At 39.2% G+C, this 17,556-nt stretch overlaps 1 protein-coding gene across 3 annotated transcripts in view; it reads right to left on the bottom strand.

Annotated features, from left to right (window-relative positions):
• The window catches only part of WWC1 (WW and C2 domain containing 1), a 114,907-nt gene that overhangs the window by 30,109 nt on the left and 67,242 nt on the right, over positions 1–17,556 (bottom strand). Inside the window, exons 3-9 of one of the 3 annotated variants that reach the window (XM_089531925.1) lie at positions 17,258–17,482; positions 15,269–15,342; positions 12,178–12,257; positions 8,877–9,006; positions 8,351–8,497; positions 7,984–8,057; positions 6,619–6,861 (exon numbers count right to left, since the gene is read on the bottom strand). In XM_089531925.1, the coding sequence (XP_089388051.1) occupies positions 6,619–6,861; positions 7,984–8,057; positions 8,351–8,497; positions 8,877–9,006; positions 12,178–12,257; positions 15,269–15,342; positions 17,258–17,482 (973 nt within the window). Of the gene's footprint in view, positions 1–6,618; positions 6,862–7,983; positions 8,058–8,350; positions 8,498–8,876; positions 9,007–12,177; positions 12,258–15,268; positions 15,346–17,257; positions 17,483–17,556 lie in introns of all 3 variants that reach the window. The other 2 variants (XM_089531934.1, XM_089531917.1) reach the window with 2 other exon arrangements.

A 17,556-nucleotide genomic window follows, 5' to 3' on the forward strand; every position in this document is an offset into this window, starting at 1 on the left:
GAAAAAAGAGATATTTGAAAGTGGATGTTTAAGAGTATTCCCTTGGGTGAGATCATTTCTACGTTTTTTAAAGTGTAAATAATTGTTAAAACATGCCATGTCCATGGTCCATTAAAGTCACCACATGTGTGTTTGTTTATCTTTGCAGGGTGAAAACAGAACCATAGTCACCTTGATGCTTGTGTTTGTCATTGGTGAAAAGGTGTGAATGCTCCAGTATGAAGCAAATGGGCATGGATAAACTTCTCCTTGCACTGGAAACTTCAATACTCTCAGTTATAGCAACAAGCTATACATGCCATACACAATTCTACTATCACAGTAACAAGCAACAAACCGTGCTCTTGTCCAGAGGATTAGAGCATGTACAGTAAGAAATCACAGTTTCAAGTTTCCACTCCACCAATTAGTTACTGTTGTATGAAATAATAAAATGAAGCGGACTGCACAATGACTAGAGTGCCGCTGGTGGAAACATTGAAGTTTGCCTGACAGGACATGTCATAGAGATCATTTAGATTTCTATGGAGAGGCAATTGATGCAGCAAAGAAGTCCAGCAAAGCTGTTTAGGGTGGTTAAAGAGTTAACTCAATTGCCTCCCACCCTAAACTTACTATTGGAACCAACTAGAGCCTGCTGTGATGCTTTTAACGACTTCTTTGTGGACAAAATCTCTCAGATAAGGGACGATCTGGATGCAGGCATTATCACAGAGATAGAAAGAGAGATGTCTAGTGACTCTGTGGACTATGTTTGACTGGATCATTTTGAGTTTGTAAATACTGATGAAGTGGACAAGATTCTTGGAAGTGTCAGGAAGACGACATGCCCCCTTGATTCTTGCCCATCATGGTTGACCACCCAGGGAGGGGATGCAATAAAAATACTATTACAATCCATAATTAATGCATCCCTCAGGGAGGGAAGATTTCCATCGAAATTAAAGCAAGCAATTGTCAGACCTCTTTTTAAAAAAACCTCTCTGGATCTCCTGGTGAGAAATAACTACAGACCAGTCTCCCTTTTACCATTCTTGGGCAAAGTGACTGAGAGGGCAGTTTCCTTCCAGCTCCAGGTTGTCTTGGATGAAGCCGATTATCTAGACCCATTTCAAAACAGTTTCAGGGCAGGATATGTAGTTGAAACTGCCATGGTCGCCTTTGTCGATGATCTCCATCTGGACATCAATGAGGGAAGTGTGACCCTGCTGGTGCTCTTGGACATCTCAGCAGCCTTCAATACCATTGACCACGGTATCCTTCTGGAATGCCTGAGGGAGTTAGGCATTGGGGGTACTGCACTCCAGTGGCTCCATTCCTACCTCTCGGGCAAATTCCAGATGGTGATGCTGGGGGACAGCTGCTCTTCCAAAAGAGAGCTGACATCTGGCATCCCTCAGGGTGCCATTCCCTCCCCCATGCTGTTTAACATTTACATGAAACCACTGGGAGAGATCACCTGGAGACATGGGGCGCGGTGTTATCAGTACGCTGATGACACCCAAATCTATTTCTCTATGTCTCCGACTGTTGCAGTGACTGGGGATGGCATCTCTCCTCTGAATTTCTGCCTTGGGTCAGTAATGGGCTGGATGAGGGGAAACAAACAGGCTGAATCCAGAGAAAACAGAGGTACTTGTGATAGGTATCTCAAGTCCAGGGATGGAGATTTGTCAACTAGTTCTGTACAGGGTCACACTTCCCGTAAAGGACCAAGTTTTCAGTTTGGGAGTACTCCTGGATCTGTCTCTGCAGTTGTCATCTCAAATAGATGCGACGGCCAGGAGTGCTTGGTATCAGCTTCGGTTGATACGCCAGCTGCGCCCTTACCTAGACCGAAAGGACTTTGAAGCAGTGATACTTGCACTGGTAATCTCTTGTTTAGATTTCTGTAATGTGCTCTACTTGGGGCTACCCTTGTACCAAGTCTGGAAGCTTCAATTGGTCCAAAATGCGGCAGCCAGATTGGTCACTAGCACATCTAGGTTTGACCATATAACACCAGTGTTAAAATCTCTTCACTGGCTGCCAATTAGCTTCCGGGCACAATATAAGGTGTTGGTTATTACTTTTAAAGCCCTACATGGCTCGGGCCCAAGTTACTTGAGGGAATGCCTCTCCCTATGCCCTACGCCCCACACTCTCAGAACATCAGGGAAGTACTTATTGGAACATCATAATACTTGGTTAACGACAATTTCCCATAGGGGGTTTACAGCTGTGGTTCCAAAATTATGGAATAGCCTACCGGAAGAGATCTGTCTCATCAATACCTTAGATGCCTTTAAGAAGGCACTCAAAATGGATCTCTTCTGGCAGACTTTTCCATCGGATTCCATATAAAAGCTTATGATGATGTTCCACTCTCAACTATTATTGGCTACTGATGAACTGTTTTTTAGAGAACTAATAGGAATGTGTTAAATTCAGTATAAGTGTTTTATCAATTGTATTTGTATTATTGTATTATTTTATTGATATAATCCCACCTCAATCCTTGGGAGAGGCGGGAAATATAAATAAACATTATTATTATTATTATTATTATTATTATTATTATTATTTGCCAATATTTAAAAAATAACTCATTATTCTTATTATTCAGAAATAATAACAATAGATAATAAATGTATTATTAATAAAACACCAGAATGCTGGTACAAGATACACCCTAGTGTAAAGGATATGGTAGCATACCTTTGGTTCGCTGAGCCTGTATCTGCACTGCAGAAATTATCTGGCTTGACACCACTTTAACTGTCATGGCTCAATGCTTTGGAATTCTGGGAATGGTAGTTTGTATCAAAACCAGATTATTTCTGCAGTGCAGATGCAGCCAATGATTCAGGGCACATTTTAAGTTCATATGCTACAAGCAGCACGAGAACCCAATAATATAACTCTATAATGCTCTTGCTTAGGCCTTCACAAATAGGGGAAATCTGAACTAAGTCTTGTTTACTATTAAATCCTCCTGCTGGGTTCTCCTGCAACTTGTGACACAACTATCTCTTTACTTGAATTAAAAACACTTAGATCATATTCAAAAATACCAGATGCAAGATAATTCAACACCCAAATGAAGTGGCAAAGTGAAGCTACAGCCACCCAAATCCCCTGCCCTTCATTGCTGTATCTTAACATCCTGTTGAAATTGTCCATCTCATTTTAGACTCTCATGTTATCCAATCAGTTGGTTCAGATTGAACAAAAATATTAACTTGTACATCCTTACAAATCATAGTAATTAGAGAAACATATACTAAACAAAATACATTTATGTTTCTTCTGTACCCAGAAAGTATCTGGGAAAGCAGTCAGTGATGGAATGATAAATTATGAAGTATTGGTCCTCTTCATGACAAACGCTCTAGTACCACCCCAATGAGTCCAAAAATGTGAATGACTGTCAATCAACCAAGCCTCCCATAAACTGAAGAATGTAGACACTCCAGAACAACCTGATTCATTTTGTAAGCTTCTGTTCACTCACAATAGACAATGACAATGATTTCATTCAAATGACCACATCCCCCTGGAGTTTTCTCTCTCACACCACAGAGTAGGTCTGAGCTATCTGTAGTAATCGTGCCAACTGACAAAAGATTTCACTGCAGAAATATATATATATATATATATATATATATATATATATGGCAGGATGCATGAGAAAATGGTAGTCTGTAACTACTGTACTCAGTTATCTATAAGAAGCAAAAGAGATTTTTCTCCTTCGTAAATTACACTATTCGGGGATAATAATTCCTAAATAAAAATAAGGTATTCAGAAAGCTGGAGTGCAGCAAGAGATGAATAAATCTCATGAAACCTAAGATTAAGGATTCTGGAATTGTTCAGATGTTTGAAAAAAATTAACCCCACAGGTACACTTTTACTTCACATGTGTGGGATGGCTTCTAATCATGCATTGGATGAAGCCTATGAAATCACACAGACCCCTTCCCCACCACCATTCCCTTCTCCTTTTGTGTCGTGTCTTTTAGATTGTAAGCCTGAGGGCAGGGAACCATCTTATTAAAAATAATAATTGTAAGCCACTCTGAGAGCCATTAGGGCTGAAGGGCGGGGTATAAATGCCATAATAAATAAAATAATAATAAAAATAAAATGAAGGATGGCATGCTCAACACATTGTTAGTCAGGAGAACCTGACAGTCAGAAACAACCACTGCAGACTCTCTTAGCAATATCCACCTACACACTAGGTCTAAAGAATGGCAATTACATGGAGGATTTTTCACCCTGTTACTACTGCAGCTTCCCATGGGACTAACACTACAGCTGAAGCACACTTACTGCATCAAGACAAAAACTGTAATTCTCTTTTAGTAGCCAGAAGAATTACAGCAAACTGAGTGGGAGAAGTAGAAGCTTTTATGTGCTTAACAGTCTTGATGTCAAACTACATTCCTCTAAAACTTCAGTTCCTATGGGGATAGCATTTAAAGAAGCATTTTAATTTAAATATAGCTAAAATTCTAACATCTCTTTGTGGTTGTCAGGCAATGTTTCTGCCTAAATATTAAAGTAAGGCACCAGTGGAAGCTCTCAAACCAGTATTGCCTTGTATATATCAGTGATGCTCTGAACTCAGCAACCTCATGCTTATACATTTTGCCAGCTTCATGGAGTTATATTTCAGTAATGGAACAATGTCAATTTTGCCAGCTTTATAGAGTTATATTTCAGTATTGGAATAATGTCAGGAAGAGTGAATTCTATGGCCCGAAATGTATGGGCCCAATAAAGCAGCTTCCAGGAGCTTGGGGTGTGTGTGTATGTTTAAATGACATATACCCCCCAAGTGGCCAGAAGCCATGCAAAGACTGCCCTTACAGAGCAAGAGCTGGACCTTTTAGAAGTGGATTAAATCCACCCCTGCTGGCAGCCAGCTTGGGACTGTGGCAACAGCCCACTTTGTAAGTAGGCCATGCAGTCACCACAGTCCTGGCATGATCGGCCCATGTGGTTCCAGGCTTTGTGGTTCGACCCTATGTCAATAGGACTATAGGATATATTTTAAATTATGTCATTTGGATCTTTATTAACTATGATTCTTATTTAATTTTCATTTAACTTTACATCTGAACTTGTTATGTCTTTTAATTATACAGTGCGCCCTTTCTTTATGCGGGGGATCTGTTACGGACTCCCCCGCGTAAAAGCGAATTCCGCCTATGCTTGAGCCTCATTTAAATGAATGGGGCTCATGCACATGGCAGCGTGGTGGCACGGCAGCGCATGTATGGGATGCGCCGCCCCTCCTCCCCAAGCGGTTTTCAGCATCTGCTGAAAGCAGCATAAAGTGTGCCCGCATATGATGCGGTCGCACTGTATTTTTATCCAGTCTCACCATGTGCTGTTTTCAGTTGCTTTGGGAGAGAAAAGTGACATATAAATCCATTATTAAAATAAATAAGGCACAAAAATTACTATTTTAGCTGATAAATTCAACTATGTAAATTCTTTCTCCTTTATTTACATATGATGCATGTATTGCTGTTTCCTTTTTCGAAACATTTTCAGAAAAGTAACAGCTTACTCCACAGGTTACGTGTCTTTTTCAACAAATACAAAACAGACCATAGCTATGATATGAAAGATTTTCAAAAAAAGGTGTTGAGGTAGAGGGAGGGACAGGGAGAACTGATGATTTTGCTGTAAAGTGTGTACCAGGATTACAATGCTTCACTTTTACCAACTGACATCAACTTTTCACAGAAGGAGCAAATAGCATGAGTTTCATTACAAACAACAAGCAATTCCCTCGCTTTTTGGGCACTTGGCCTGTAAAAGGTTCACCATCAATGCTCTAAAGTATACATGCACACATGCAAAATAATGATAATTAGCATACAATTTATTTGTTTCTAACATTGTAAAGCTTTGTAAACAGGAACAGTAAATAGGAATGGCCTCCATATAGGGAACTCAGCAAGCACAAGAGTCTAATGGCTACAGTGTTGTCATCAAAATGAACCCCAACTGAACAGAATGCATGAAAGGTTGAAATCCTTTTCTTTCAGTAATAGAACAGCTGAAAGCCACAACCTTGATGCTGTGGTGAAGGATATATATTCCCTTATCTCACAGGGCTTCAAGTTAAGCAAGACAACAGGTACTACTTATAACACTATATTTTAAAATAGGATGGGGTAGATAGTCAGGAATGCTTTTATTATTTATGGGATGTGTGTGTGTGTGTGTGTGTGTGTATCCAGCATTTCTCCCAAAATGGGGATTCAAGGCAGCTTGATCCTTCCAGTAGCTTGAGATGTTGTGCTCAAGACAGAGTACAGGAGGTGAAAACTCCTCATAGTCCCTGGCATCTGAAGCCTGTGCTGAAACCAGAACACTTTCCCCCATGAGCTATCTGAGCTTCTCCTACGAGATCATATGTAATTAAATTATTGTTAGATACCATCTTTGCTCTGCATTGTCTGCAACATATTTACTATTTCACAGAAATAGAGGGAAACTCTCCAATTTTGCTACATTTTGCAATTTTGCTACAGCTAAGAAAAGGAGAAAGCACTAACATTTTCTACTGCTAGTTTAAAAACACACACACAGAGAAGTTAACATAAAAAAACTTACCTTTCTGTTAAAGCTTTGCTCTGTGTATCTCTTGCAACCTGAAGATCCTCTTCTAGACGTTTTCTTTCCAGTTCCAGTTTTTCCACTTCACCCTGAGTCCATTTTCTAGGGCTAATGAACCTCATTTCCTTTAGAAGTTCCTCCTTCTCATTGATTAACATTAATCGGTCTCGTTCAGAATCTAGCACGCCAGGCCAGGCTTCACTGTCCAGTTTAGCTAACTGTATCTTTAAGTTTGCTATTCTGTAAGAGGAAGAAGACCAATTAATTCTATATACATCATGTATGTACTTCTGAGTCATAAACTAATATAGTTACGGAGCACTGTTAGCTGTCAGTGTGATGGGACACTATAAAATGAGGATTAGTGCAGAAACATTACCAAATATTTTATGCCACTATTCGATAATGAAGGACACAATTTCTCAAGTTCTCGCCACTTATGTATATGGAGTCCTAATCTTCTCACACATGATGGCATGTCAAAGCTTTAGCTGATACTTTACATAGAAGCCATATTTCAGGACACCTTTTTAAAACTATTGAGCTTGTTCCCATTCCAGAAAAGCTGTTGCTTAATTAATTTAAAGTCTATAATTATTAGAAATCCATCCAAGCTGCACTGAAGCCTGCTTTGCAGCCATTTTAACGTTCAACTGCCTGATTAAGCCCATCATTGTGCTCTGGTGATGAATTAGCAATGGCATTAGTTTGTAATCCGTGAATTCCTTTGTGCATTTGTAAAGAGTATGGCCTAAGAGGATTGCTCAGCTGTAATTTGATAACTTCTATCATTTATCAGCATGTATATGATAAAAGGTCAGATTTGTTCTGAATATTCTGCTATTTTTCCATCTTCAAACTAACAACAGGGTTTAATATGCTCTTAAACCAAACTGCTTATGAAATTAAACAAACCATTTTACAAGTACTACATGGATTTCCTCACAATTCATACTTTGCAAATTACTTGGAAGAAAGCTACTTGTTTAGCATTCATTGTTTAAGTAGTTCAGCCTCACTATTCATAAATTCACAACAGGAATTTGATGTGGTCAAATTCACTGTCATATATCAATGTCTGCCTTGTTGAATGAATTTTACTGTTGTTGTTATGTGCCTTATATGACTTATGACGACCCTTTCATAGGGTCTTCTCAGCAAGATTTATTTGGAGGAAGCTTGCCATTGCCTTCCTCTGAGGCTGAGAGACTGGGACTTGCTCAAGTTCCACCTTGTGGGTTTCATAATCCAGAGGCTTCGTCCAACACTTTGAATAAATCCATCTTCCCTCAAAATAGCTATTTCCATGATGAATCTACTGATTACTGACTAGTCCTTAGCATTAAAGAAAACTCTGATTACCTTCGTTTAGCCTCCTCATACTGGAGACGCAATCTCACCTTCTCAGCCAACTGATTACTGCTGCTTGCAATAAACTAAAAAAGCAAAATATAAAATTAAAGTATGTTAACATACTTTCCCTTTATAAGTTAGCCTTTCCCCTAACATGTCAGAGCCTACGTTCAACATTAACACTGAAAGGCTAAAACATAACACACATTTGAATCATTTTAAAAACACTTCTTTATACCCCACGGGCACCAAAAATGCTGTAAAATCACTCTTATTCATTTTTATATGGAACCAGGGTAAACATACTGGGTTATAATGGAACATCCTGAAATAACTCTGGCAGGATACAAGAACTAGATGACATTTTATTACATACATTTCCAGAAACATCTGTTTGGGAGCCAGCATCCATATATTGTCTAGTTAATGAGAGAGTAGAACCTTCTAAGGATGTGTTGAGGGCCCACAAATCGGAAGGTGATCCTCTGTCTGTCACGAAGTTAGCTTTCAGTCTAGCAAGACTCTGTAACAGGAAGAATTCAAGAAAACTTTTCAGTGCTAAAAAAGACTTTAAGAAAAAAGTCTTACAGTCCCTAGCATCAGTGTGAAAATGTACAGATTTTCAAAAATCTATAATCTTCATACCATTTCACTGAATAGGGTTGTTGTGTGTGTGTTTTTACAGAGGGGCTGGGTGGTGGTAGAGGTTAGGACAGAGAGACAGAGCTATTTTACTGTACAAAAAGACAAAGGCAAGGATATTGGCCAGATATCTAATTAAGCTTTTGTTTAAAATGTTAGGTTTTATGAACTAGCTCAGTACAAACATTTCTACATTTGCTATCATGGAAATTTACAGTTAATATCTACTTACACAGATGTTCACCAGATTGACTGCATACCTCAATGAGATCTTGCTTTTCTTGTTCTCCTGACGTTATGGCTTTCTTGATAGCTTTCATTTCACTTAAGATGGCTTGTGCCTCATCAAGTTTATATCCACCCTGGGTATCAGACATTTTCATATCAATTCTTCAAGGTAATATATAAAATAATGAAAAAGAAGAGAAAATGGCTGTTTATTAGAAGAACCTTAAGTCAATTAATAGTTCTAAGGACAACAAACTTTTGTTTAGGAAAGAGTAACAAAATGGATTACTTTGGATTCACTGACATTCTACTTGTTTGATGTAGTACCTAATTTTTAAACATGATTAGTGGAATGTTGCAACTTCTTAATTTGAGAAGCTGAATTTAAGATTTCTTAAAGAAATATGATTTTATATGTGAGAGGGGTATTTGAATTAATTCTTGTTTTGACAAGTTGTCAGCACCACATACAACCTGATGCTACACATGCTTACTAAAAAGCAAGTCCCACTAAATTTACTGGGATATCCTTTACACTGAATTTAATACATACAGATAAAGACTTAGCATCACTTTACAGACTATGGAGGACTCTTATGACACTTGAATGAAAAGGGCACTTTATATGAACATATTAAGTCTCCTGCTCTCCAAGTGTATATACCCTGAGGCAAAAAAGCCACTTTCACACAACTCATGTTCTTGCAGTATATATTTTTCCCTAGATGATTAACCCCCTCTCGGCAAACAGGGTTAAATGCAAGGTAATAGCACTGGGGGAAGGGCTGTGGATAGAACATTTGTGTCAATCTTCTTCCACAATGCCATATTCCAAATAATTCTCAGTCATGGCCATGATAAAATGTAAATTTTCTTGCAAAGTTTCAGAGACCCACCTCCTAATTATTATCATATATACCCAGGTATAAGTAGACCTCATGTATAAGTTGAGGGCAATTTGGGGGGCCAAAATCATGGATTTTGATATGAGCCATGGATAGGTCGAGTGTCAAACACTGGGGCATGTTACAAAAGAATGAAAGGGGCAAACAAAGCACTCCTTCCCTCCCTATTTCTCCCTCTCTGAACCTCTCCCAAGGGTCACAGTCTCGGCATGGAAAATGGGGAAACAAACTTTGGTGCTCTTTCTCTCCCCCCCCCCCCCTCCTTTTACCATCAGGATTTCCAAGGCTCATGATTTGCAAAACAGGGTATAAACCTCTCTCCCTCTCTCTTCTCTTCACCGCCAGGATTTCCAAGGCTCACAAGCCTCAGCATACTCTCTCTCTCTTGCCTCATCGACTGTTCATTAGCTCTGGCTGCGAGGGAAGGCTGAGGGGTAAGACACACACAGACAGAGGAGAGCGTGCATGGGGACTCAAACGGGGAACTGTTTAAAGATCCCTGGCTATGAAGGAAGGTGGACACTTGTTTTAGGAACTTTATAAGCAGTATTAACTTATTGCCCCATATATAAGTCGACCCATGATTCTGAAGTCCATTTTGGAGCATAAATTTCATGACTTATAGTCAAGTATATACAGTACTGTAACATTCATGGCTTCTGTATGTAGTTCTGTCCATATTGAAATGACAAAGACAAATAAAAAGAAATATGCATGTAAGATGTCAGTGTAAAAATAAAAACTCTTGATATTATTTACTTTTCATGTCTATATAAATTTATACCACACTTTTTTCTGTCCATCTAGTGTGAGAAAAGATTATAGAGAGGTTTTTTTTTAATCATTTTATCTATTTCATAACAGACAAATCACTCATTTTCCTTAATATTATCACAATTCCCATGTACCAAGTGGAACATTTTGTCTCAGTTAGAACTTCCCTTGTAGCTCAGGAAACTGCTTCCTCCTCCAATTGTACCCATCATTTTGCTGAAAACCTCTCTAAACTGGCTTGTAGTATCATTTTGCTCCTCAACAGTGCTTCCTACCCTTTTATTTATTATTTATTTACTGATAAAGCTTGCACACTACATCACAATAGAAAGTTCTCTAAACAGTTTACAGTAAATATAAAGTAAACAGTGGCTCATGGTATTTTCTTCTGCTATATTGGGCATTTCCTATTTCAATGCCTGCTTTGTCTATAAACTGAACAATACTGAACAGTTCTTACTACTTCAAAGGATGTGTCTTACTAGCAGAACCAGATATGGAGCTGGGGGGAAAAAACCACTGAGCTGAATCTAGCCAGTCTGCTTAGGCTGACTGACACCAAGTGTCATCTAGTGTTTTGAATGTCAATGGAAACCCCCTGGGTGACCTTGGGCAAGTCACACTCTCAGCCTCAGAGGAAGGCAAAGGCAACCCCCCTCTCAACAAATCTTGCCAAGAAAATCCTGTGACAGGTTCACCTTAGAGTCGCTATAAGTCAGAAACAACACAAAGGTACACAACAACAAAAACTGCTGATTAAAAGAGAACGGGTCATCTCAGTGGTACTTTCTGTGGCACAAAAGTTACAGAAAAAAACATGCTTCATATAAACTGTTTTTCATATGTAGCTGTGAAATATGGTGACTTTAAGCTGCTCAAGTAGCATGTGCTATGGCTGCATGTTTTGTGAGATTTGCTCTTATTAACTAGTAAAGCAGAACTTGTCATAGCTGCCTTGTTATATTTGTTCAGCTATTTTAATTATATAAATGGTAGTTTCTGAGAAAAAAATGTGGGGTGTGTCACTTAATATTCAGGAAATTTATCCCCCATGTCTTTCTGGTAATCCAACTATAATTAAAATGATACAGAGTTTAAACAGGTATTCTTGTATATAATGAATTGACAATACCAATATTTTCCTCAGTAGCCAGAATCAACAAACTGATTTAGCAACTGTATCTCTTTGCAGCTAAGTCTTTTTGCATTGCATTTATTGCCCCAAAATTAGCACAAATAAATCCCAATGTGATGAATATGAGACACCTGTTATTCTATTTATTATTTTTGTTACTGATCAAAATACAGCTTTTTGTAATACCGAGATTAACATATCCAAGTTTAAACAGTAAACCAAGATTGGAGAGCACACAGCCCCTCCAAAGGTTGTTGAACTGTAACTCCCATCAACCCAAGCCATTGGTGATGGATATTGAAAGCTGCAGTCTGACATTTGATTGGCCTTGAGTTCACCATAGCTGCTCTAGGCCCCCATTCTCAAACAAAAACATGGGCTCAGACAGATTACTCTGTTTAGGTTGCATTTATGGTTTGCCTTCAAACACGGACCTTCTAGCCATTCATGATAACTAGCTGCATTATCCAATTACCTAGAAACTCTTGTAAAGTTAAAATCTACTAATCATTAACTTACTTCTTCAGTGTTTGAAAACCAAGTTCCTTATACTGGAGCTCCTGTCTCATGTGAGTAACTTCTCTCTTGAGCTTATTAACCTGTGACAAAGTAAAGGGTTATTTTGGTCTGTTACTTTAAATATGTCTGTCACAGCAATATTTAGATCATGATGATCCTTTAATGATCATAATGACACCCTGCTTGACTTACACAGACAATTAGTTTAGTTTAATTATTATTTTAATGCTACTAAACATAGCAATTGCTTAACTAAGTTCAATACCAAGTTATCTGCATTAGTGCATTCAGTAAAACATACTTTTGAATAATCATTTTGGCCGGTTACAAACCGGCACTTGGGACGTCCGCAGGACGTCCCATTTTAAAAAAGGGGCGTCTCTTCTAGATGCCCCTGGCTCTAGTACGGACTCTGTCCGTACAATATGGCGCCGGCCGTTCCACATGGCCGGCGCCATCTTTACGTATCGGACGCTGTGCGTCCGAACGTGTTGCGGCGCCTGTGACGTCGCGAGTGCACCAGCAGCGCCTTGCGACGTCACAGAGGCGCCGCAGAAAGAAGCTCCATTTTGGAGCTTCTTTTTTGCTCCGCAAGGGAGCCGCGTGATGTGGCTGCGACGGCTCCCTTACGGAGCAAACGGCAGCGGCGGCAGACCGCCTCAAAGCGGCGGTCTATAACCCGCCATAGTGAATTCTGGTATAAGACAATGGTTAAGTTCACAATAAACAATTGCCAAGATTAATTCATTCTTAATTAAGTATACTTAAGTATACTAATGCATTCTTAAGTATACTAATTAAGTAGCATCTCCTAATCAGAACCCCAGAATCCTAATTCATCAGGCATCAGCCCTGCATATGTCACATTGCTGTTCTTCTGTCAAATTGGGATGCAACAAACTGATTTTTCCACCCTCCTCCTGCAAGCAGTCTCCAGTGTGGACGGTCAGAAACAATTCCTTTTTGCTGCACTGACTGCTTAGGGGAGTGGTGTGGGCACATCGGCCTACTTGCCCCAATCGACCAAAGAACACATCCCCATTGCTCACAGTGGCTGATGCCCTATAAATCGAGAGTGAGGGACTTTTCACAATCCCATGCATTCCCTACACTACCAAATACATTGGGATTATGAATATGAATCAGTTACAAATGCATAATGCTAGATTATGTATTTATAACTGCAACTGCCAATTACATCTTATGTTTCAATGAGATGTGAATGATTGCCTCTCTCTAGACTTGGTGCTCTCCTCATCTCATCCCACATGGCCAAGGGAACCCTTACGCACTTTTGCTTTTGATTGAGTACACCTTGACATGCTAGGTAAACCCACAACTGTGGTTAATTTTTCACAATCCAAACTGGGTCCGACTGGGGGCTGACATGAACTGGTGGGAAGTTATGTCCAACTGACATCCACTAAACCCTCCAGATGGTATCTGACTGCAACTTCCATCAATCCCAGTAGGGGAACTACACTCCAGAAACATATGGAGAGTTATACATGTCACATTCCTGAATTAAAATATAGTTCAGCATGAGGTCTGAATGCAGTATTAAAACCAGCCAACTTTTTTAAAGCATTAAACAGATATACATACTAATATATGAATACTTTTTAAAAGTGTTAAATAGATATACACACTAATATATGCATACAGATTTCTTCAGGTGCTTCCATTTCTAACATAAAATTCAATTTAAATGGAATTGACTATACCAGGTGATTCAAAAAAGATTGTACAAAAGGAAAACTGCTCTTATATGGTTTTGCATCGTTCTTTTTAAATTATCAGTTACTGTAGTGCAGAAGCCAGTGTGCATACTTATGTATGCATGCATTACAGAAGTATGGATTTTACCTAACAGTGCACATTAATCTTTGGCCATACTGTATGTAACTCAGCCCTCACACTTGCACCATGATTTAGCAATAGTGCTGGCCACTACAGAAGAAGACAATTGACATCTCATTCACATCTCATTAAATTAAAAAAATACTGATATAAAATTATTCAGATTTTGTTATATTTGAGTCCTAATCCTGGGAAAAGAGCGGGAGACAAATAAATATAATAAATAAATAAATATTATAAGGGCCTTGTGCTTGGCCATGTTCATTGTGACTTGGCCATGGATCCTTCCTGATTGATCATCCCAGTTTTTAAACATCAGACTTCCTAATTAAGACACAACGTTAAGCTGGCTTAATGCAAGCCATAATATTCTCACCAAAAGTGGAATGTGACAGAACATGAATGAGAAGAGGGGTGAAACAGGTATGTGTGATACTCATCTACAGTTTTACAATTGTACTTTAAAGAGCTGTAAATAGACATTTGAGTCCAGCAGATATATTATGAACAACTTTTATGTTACTACCGATGTCAAATAAACATGCAAAAATTAAGTAATCATCTCAAATATTTCATCACTCAAGGATACTACGTATAACTTTTAAAAACCTTGTTCCTACTAACATGGGATGCGTAAAGTGAAGCCTTTCAGATGTGTTGCATTACAACTCCAGTGTTCTTCACCATGAGTTATGCTGGCAATAGGTTATGGGAATTGCAGCCCAACATCTAGAGGCAGCACTTTGCCGACCTCGTTGTACAAAAAGTATAAACTCACAGAACAGCTTCTATTTTATTATTGTATTCGGTGTTTATCTATAAGCACTAAAAAGAACTCAGTGGCGCGTTACAGAGCACTGAAAAGTGGCGCTCTGCCTGCGCTGTCATTAGCTGCGCCGAGAAGCCTCAGTGGCCAAACCGCGAGGTTTCCTGACGCAGCTAAAAAGAAGCGCCAAAATGGGGCTTCTTCTTGCGTCACGGAAATGATGTGAAGAGGCGCCTATGGCGCACTCTATGCGTCATTCTCGTGACACTACGTGCGGACACTAAGCATCCGGCACGTAAAAATGGCCGCACCCGTGTGTATAGGGAGCAGCCATTTTTACGCCCCCATCACATGCTAGGGGTGATGCTGGTATGGAAGCTAGGTCCTTGCCCAAACCCTAGCACGTGACGTGGGTGCCGCAAAGGCCCGTGCGGAATGGGCCCGTATATCCTGTTTTCTCCTTACCCGAGATTTTGTGGTAGCAATTTCAGCTTTAAGAATTTCTGGATCATATTTTGAGCTGGATGAGGAACTGGAAACTACTATAATAAAGGGGAGAAGAAACAAAAAGTTTAAAAGCACACCAAGGATGAAATGAGACAGTACACAAAACATGCAAGGGAGCTGTGTTGGCCATTTAGTAAATTCACACAAAAATCCACCAAACAGTGATACCTTTATTGGCCATACAGTATACAAAATGTTCACCTTGAAAGCATCTGCTTAAGGGTAAACACAACATCTTTTGTTAGATATCTTAACAATTTCCAGAAAAAAGGAAGTCAGGAAGAGCAGGCATGGAAAGGAGTTTCATCTATACAGGTTTGAAACAGAAAGCTTGCTTTAAAATGCAATCCTGTGGCTTAAGAATAAAGTCATGCTGTTCAACTTCTTCCTTTTCTTTTTAAAACATTTTCTTCAGCTCATTCAGTATATTTGAAGACTGTGTGTGATAAAAATCAGTGCACCCAATTCTATTAATAAACCTTGCTCGTGAACACTATCAACAGATTCAATACAGTTAGCCCTTCTTATACATGGATTGTTTTATACACGGATTCAAGCATCCATAGTTTGAAAATGTTCAAAAAAGGTATAAATTTTAAACATCAAACCTTGATTTTCCATTTTTATAAGGGACACCATTTTCTATTTCATTATATTTAATGGGACTTGAGCATCCACGGATGTTGTTTTCCATGGGGGATCTTGGAACCAAATCCCAGTGTATATCAAGGGTCCACTGTATATGATATTTTATGTGTGCAAATGATTTATTGTAGTCTATAACCTGAGAACCAGTATGATGTTGTGATTTGTGTGTTGGGATAATGCTCTGGGAGACCAGGGTTTGAATCTCCACTCAGTCATAGAAACCCACTGGGTGATTTTGGAGAAGTCACACTCTCTCAGCCTCAGAGGAAAACAGCAACAAATGACCTCTAAACAAATCTTGCCAAGGAAATCCTATGAAAAAGTTGTAATAAGTCAGAAATGACTTGAAGACATGCACAAGCACCACCACCAGTTTATACTACAAACCCGGTCAGTTTTTGTAGAATAAGGGATATACACAAGTGAGTTCTTCAAAAGAGCAAGTCTTTAAAAAACAACAATAATAATAGAGCACCATTTGGTTCTTGGCGCTCAAAGAATCTGCAGAATAAACCAAGGAAACATCAATAGCTCATGAGGTTCCCTGACTAACCGATAAATGGGTTTGGGGTTGTTGTTTTTTTTGCAAGTTTGAGGCTTTATTTATATGTTTGTTATAACTTTTGGGCTTCAGAAGATAAACTGGAGAATTCCAAAACACAGCTCAGCTACCCAAGGGAAACCAGAAACATCCAACCCTTGCAATGGCCATGTATATTTTTAAAACTGACAGATTAACAAAGAGGGTCTTGTTTTCTAGTTGTATCCCATAGGTCCTGCATTGAGCAGGAACCAGGAGTAATTGACCTACAAGATCCCTTTCAACTCTCAGATTCTTGTGACATCATATAGGGTAAGAGGCAATAGCTGCATTAAGGTAAGATCAGAGGCTAAGGTCCTTGATGGACTTCTATGAAGATGACACATAGGCTATCTTCACTGTTCTAAGTGGCACAGAAAAGGTGTACAAGAGAAACTTTAGAGTTGACCAGCCCATACCACTGTGCCTGCATCTTATTGCATCAATTCTGTGCCACCAAATATGTGCAGAAAACTGACATTTTAAGGGGAAGATTGTGCCTTGTGTGCTAAGTGAATGAACAAAATAAAGAACACTAATCAACTACAAGGACGTACAACAGTGGTCCTCCTGATGTTTTTGGACTGCAGCACCACTGCTGGAGTGGCTAGGGCTGGTAAGACTTTACAGTCCAATAAAACCTGGCTACAATTTCCCACTCTCATTTTAACATCCACTACAACATAAATGAGAGTAATAAAAATCAGTCAAATACTCACAGCTAGTTTGAGATCCCAGCTTACGTTCCCATACATCATGAAGTTGTTGGTATTCCTGCTGGGCCAGTTCAAGTCTCTGTTGCTTGACCTGGTAGATCTCCTTCTGAGCAGTCAGGGCTTCTTTTGCCAATACAAGATAGTCCTTCAGCATATGTTCCTGCTCTCGCCGCCATTGTACACGAGGATCCTCTATTTGGGTAGTTTCTTTCAAACATGTGGAAACAACTTTAGTCCAAAAAGGTAGAGACTAATGAAGCAATGTTTAACTTGGAATAGTAACAGTTCTCTCAGTTTATGAT

This window comes from Sceloporus occidentalis, unplaced genomic scaffold (assembly GCF_023333645.1).
Source record: "Sceloporus occidentalis isolate IW3139 unplaced genomic scaffold, rSceOcc1.0.p SCAF_1, whole genome shotgun sequence".
Classification (NCBI taxonomy): Eukaryota; Metazoa; Chordata; class Lepidosauria; order Squamata; family Phrynosomatidae; genus Sceloporus; species Sceloporus occidentalis.